General features: G+C 55.7%; 1 protein-coding gene across 5 annotated transcripts in view; it reads left to right on the top strand.

Moving 5' to 3' along the window:
• Positions 1-3,540, top strand: part of MEF2D (myocyte enhancer factor 2D) — a 100,698-nt gene extending 97,158 nt beyond the window's left edge. For all 5 annotated transcript variants that reach the window (XM_017727907.1, XM_017727908.1, XM_017727904.1 and 2 more), the window contains one exon: positions 3-3,540. In XM_017727907.1, coding sequence (XP_017583396.1) covers positions 3-88 — 86 coding nt within the window. In that variant the 3' untranslated portion in view covers positions 89-3,540. The remainder of the gene's footprint in view (positions 1-2) is intronic.
• Positions 3,541-5,047: the final 1,507 nt, after the last annotated feature.

The following is a 5,047-nucleotide window of genomic DNA, read 5'->3' as shown; positions in this document are numbered from 1 at the left end:
AGCTGTAGGAGCAAGGATGGGGTGGGAAGTCACCTGCCCACCCCTGGAGGAGATTTGGGGACGGAGCAGGACCCTAAATGATGGTTAGGACCTAAAATACTGGGAAGAGCTGCTGGGGCGCAGTGAGGATGGTGATGGATCGATGGGGGTGGTCCCACCCGCTCCGGGGGCTGTGGAGGTGATCAGCTGGGATCAGGTGATCAGCGAGGGGACAGGGTGACCCCCTGCTCAGGGGGTTGTTTTGGGGGGTAGCAGAGAGCCTGGCTGTGCTGGATGTTTGGATGACGGGGTTGGTGCTGGGGGGAGTCCAGCAGTGGGCTGTGGTTGTGTGAGGGGCACCTTGTGCCTCCACGGGGGTTGTGCTTGTGGCAGGGAGTCCCTCGGGGTCCCTTGGGGAAGGGGTTTGTTGCTGTCGTGTGTTTGAGGCCGCTGCCAGGCTTGGGGTCTGAGGGCAATGGAAGTGTTAAATCCAGAGCTGGTGGCAACGGGCCACGTGTGGGCCCAGGGGAAAGCGGGGCGAAGAGGAAGAACATGTTTTCTTTTCCTTCCCCCTTTTTCACTTCCCTCTTCCTCCCCAGAATAATCTCAGCAAACCAAGGGAAAAGCAGATTTACAAAAAGCCCCACCTTTTCCTTGAAAATTCCATCTCCTGCACTTTTCTTCTCCCCTTGTGTTGCTTGGTTGGGGGATTCCCCCCAACTCTTCAGGTGCAAATCGGGAAGTTTGTCACCAGTTCTGGGGAAAAGGCTGTGAGCTGCTGCTGCCGGCCCAGAGCTCGGCTGAGGGTGAGGGGCACTTGGTGCTCTGGGGGTCCCCTCCACCCTCCTGGGGAGAGCATCCATCAGGTGGGGCAGGAGCCTCTTCCCAGCCACACCTTAGCTGTGCCGTCCTGGGTGCCACATCCTGCCTCCCATCCCTCCAGCTGAGGGCACAATTTGGAGATTGTTTTGGGGATTTTCACCTCCCAAAGTGGCAAAAACTCATCCCCATCCACCTCTCCCTGGGCTGCGGGAGAGTCTCTAACAGTGGGCTTCAGCCGAAGGTTTGCTCTGGTTTCCCTTACCCATGTTCATCCTTTTATTCCACTTTCCCCTCTCACTTCACTTTTGTTTCTTTTCCTCTCTGTTTTTTCTCTTTTCCTTTTTCTGTTTCTTTTCCACAAAAAAACCCAGCCAGACCCATAAACCAAGTATTACATTTTCACTACCTCCATCCATCACCCTTCCTTGTCCAATGCAGGAAGCCATGCTCGGGATGTAAGAGGGCCTCCCCCCCTTTATTTTTCCCTTTCCCCTGGTGATTTTATCTCCCTTCTGTCCCTCTGCCCCTCCTCTCTCTGGTCTCTCACCTGTAGTATTTTACTTGGCTACTGTAACTGTAAATAGCAAGTTTCAATCTGTTAGCAATGGTAACAGTACAGAAAACTGGTTTGGGGTTTTTTTTGTTGTATTGATATGAAATGAGATTATATTTTTGTCAGAGTATATTGTAATAATACTGACTTTGGACATGGCCGAGTTGTACAGTGATTTCTTGTTTAACCCTCTTGGCTCTTCCCGTGCACCCCCTCCCCGGGCCTCCCTGCTCCCCAAGTTTCCATGTCCCAGACCCGGACCCTGCCAGGCTCCTGGACAGGAGCAGCCACTTGGCAATGGCTTCGTACCAGGGCCGCTTTTCCACAGGGTTCCCAACACGCCGGCGTGTCCCCCGTGGGTCCGGAGGGGCCAGCGACACCCAGGAGTGTCTTCTAGTGAGCCTTGCAAATAGGGAGGTCCCTGGTGTGCAGGGATGCTCTGGATCTCAGCTGCGCTCAGGCCAGGAATCGGGGACCTTGGAGCAGTGGACAGGGTCGTTCCCACTCCCCTCTTCTCCCCAGCGAGTGGAAACCCCAGTTACTTTCCAGTTTCTTCCTCCCGAGCTCCGTTCTCTGGAGCGATGCCTGTTTGGAGTGTGCTTTCCTTAAGCCAGAAGAGGGTGGTGTGACTCAGGCTGCGCCAGGATCGTCTCCTGACAGGCTGGGATGGTTTTCCGGGAATTGAGGATTTTACAATATCCCCAGCCCCACCGTCACTGGGTGGGGATGGGTGGCTGCTGTCCCCCCCCAGCCCCGCATCCACCACGGGGACCCCCCAGCATTGTGCTGGGGGACAGTGAGGGATTTCTTCTCTTCAGATGGGTTCTCAGAGCGAGATTTTCGTGCTGGTGCCACTGAGATGTAGAGACTGGCCCAGCTCCTCACTCTCCGGGCGTGAACCCCCCCAGAGCCGCAGGAACATCCTTTCCCAGGGAAACGCGCTCTCCTGAGACCGTGCTGGGATGCCCCCGTGGGCTCCTGGCCTCTGCAAGGCCGAGGGGTGAAGCAGCCCAGCTTGGGCCGTGACTCCCCTCCTCCCCACGGCTCTTTCCGAGCATTTGCAGGCGAGTAGGATGCTGAAGAGGTGGGGAGCATCGTGGCCGTGCTGCTGCTCCCGCTTCCTGTCCCCCATGGCCTCTGGGTCGGGTCCTCGTTGTCTCCCATCCCCTCTGCTCCCCTGGTTCCCCGTAGCTCAGTTAAGCAGGTAGGTGTTAGCAAACTCTGGGGTGTCTGCAAAAACCTTTGTAAAATAGAATAGACCCTTTAAATGATGCACTAAAAGAAAAAAAAATCATAAAATGCCCCCCGTCAGCTTCTCTGTGTGATGGTTCGTTGGATGTCCCCGCTCAGCCCGTCTGTACCGGCACAGGCAGCTCTGCATCCTCCCCCCAGGGTGCTGCACAGGTAGAAACAAAACAGGACGTGCACTTCCCCCGAGGAGTTTTATTTATTGTTTTGAGAAGCAATTTAAAAGGAGAAAAAAAAAAAAAAAAAGAGAAACTGTATCTATAATATATATATATATATATTTTTAACCTCTTTTTTTTCCTGATGCTCCTCCACCCGTGTGTGTGGGTGCGTGTGTGTGTGGGTGTGTGCGAGTCAAGGGATTCGGCGCCCATGGGTGGCAGGTCGGGGCAGCCGTGGGGCAGCCACGCCCGTCCCGCAGCCGGGCACAGGGCCCAGGGCGTTCCCTGCCCCGTGTCCAGCTCCGGGGTGAGGCAGTGGGAGCCCAGCAGCAGCAGTGGGAGGGGAGGGAGGATTTATGTCGAGAGCTTGTAATGTTTTAACCGGGATTTTTGACTAATTCCATCTTTCTCTGGAGTGTTTGCACCCTCGGGGTCTGGCCTGACTGAGAACCTCCCGCGCCCTGGGGACGCCATCCCCCCTCCCTGTCCCCGTTCCCTCCCGTCCTTGCTCCCTTGACAATCAGTGGCTCCTTCCCAGGGACTGCAGCACGTGGTTGAGACGTCTATTTCGTTTTTTCAATATTCCTTTTTTTGTGCTGTATGGTGATGCGTTATTGTATATTCCACAATAAGAAAAAAAATATATAAAAAAATGATGATAATAATAATAATTACCATGAGAAATTCTTATGAGTTTTGTTTGGAAACTCTTTCACTATATTTGTTGTAAAGAGGTTTACTATTAAAAAGAAAAAAAATACACGTTTCTGATAATTTTCCATGCCTCTGGCTCTTTCTTTCCTGCTCTCTGCAGGGCAGGGTGCAGCAGGGTGTCCCTCTGGCTCCAGCTCCAGGTCCTGGTAGGGTGGGGATGCTCCGGTGTCACCTGGTCTCTGCAGGTGCTGCTGCTGTCCCCACTCCCACATGGGCAGGAGCTCACCCGGGTGCGCAGCAGTGGGACACACCTGGAGCAGCTGCAGGGATGCAGGAGCAGGGGTGAGCCCTGAGCTGTCCTGCTCAGGTGTTCTCAGTCTCCTGTCCCTGTCCCGTGTCTGTAAAGGATCCGGCCAGGCTGAGGACCAGGACCCCCCTGGCTCGGTGGAGAGGCTGCCCAAGGCGGAGTGATGGCTGTCCTGGGATGCTCTCAGACGTCCTGGGATGCTCTTGGCTCCCCTGGGATGCTCTTGGTGGAGGTGGTGGCTCCCACTGCCCAGTTTCTGGTGCCTCCCTGCAGTCCCTGGGCTGGGATGGACACCCCAAGATACCCCAAACATCCCATGCTGTGGCTCCCACAGGCCCTCGCAGTCTCCCTACAGGTCAGGCACTGCCTTTCCTATCCAAAGCTTTTCCTGCTGGGGTTGGACCATCCCCTGGTGCCTAATGAGAACCACGTGGGCTTGACTTTAGGCCGGGGCCTCCCTCCAGCTGGAGGTGGATTTCTGTGGGGATTCCAGTGAGAATGTCGAGCAAGTGTGACCTGAGGACGTGATTTTGGGGTGGGGTCCCTGTTGCACAGCCTGTCTGGGTACCTCTGGATTCAGGATATGCTTGGGAATGCTGTGAGGCTGGTACCTGCAGGAAGGGCAGCAGGGCCTCCATCCTGGGACTCTCACCCCAAGTCCTGGATTCAGTTTTGGGTCCCTTATGACAAGAAAGACCTTGAGGGGCTGGAGCATGTCCAGAGAAGGGAATGGAGCTGGGGAAGGGGCTCAGCCTGGAGCAAAGGAGGCTCAGGGGGGACCTTGTGGCTCTGCACAAGTCCCTGACAGGAGGGGGCAGCCGGAGGGGGTCGGGCTCTGCTCGCAGGGAACAGGGACAGGAGGAGAGGGAACGGCCTCAAGTTGTGCCAGGAGAGTTTTAGGTGGGATATTGGGAAAATTCCTTCATGGAGAGGGTGGTCAGGCACTGGCGCAGACTTCCCAGTGGTGGTGCCACCATTCCTGATGGGATTTAACAGTGGATGTGGCACCTGGGGACTTGCATTAGTGGCGACCTGAGCAGTGCTGGGGGAAGAGTTGGACTCGATGACCTCGGAGGCCTCTTCCAGCCTTAAATATTCCATGTTTCTATGATTTCAACTAAACCCGGCCAAGAGGTTACTCCCAGCAAAAATCACCTTTTCACCCCAAACTGATGCAGGGGAGGGGGGGATCCCCTTCCCCACCCACCCCCCAGGGTTCAGCCCCGACGCTTTATTTCCTTTAATGCTCTCAAAGCCAAGTTACTCCCGATGCCCCCCCGGTCCGGATTGGGGGGAGGGGGGGGTGGGCGGTCGCGTATCGCC

Source organism: Corvus brachyrhynchos, unplaced genomic scaffold (genome assembly GCF_000691975.1).
Source record: "Corvus brachyrhynchos isolate BGI_N302 unplaced genomic scaffold, ASM69197v1 scaffold122, whole genome shotgun sequence".
Classification (NCBI taxonomy): Eukaryota; Metazoa; Chordata; class Aves; order Passeriformes; family Corvidae; genus Corvus; species Corvus brachyrhynchos.
This window is presented reverse-complemented; position numbering and strand designations above follow the sequence as displayed.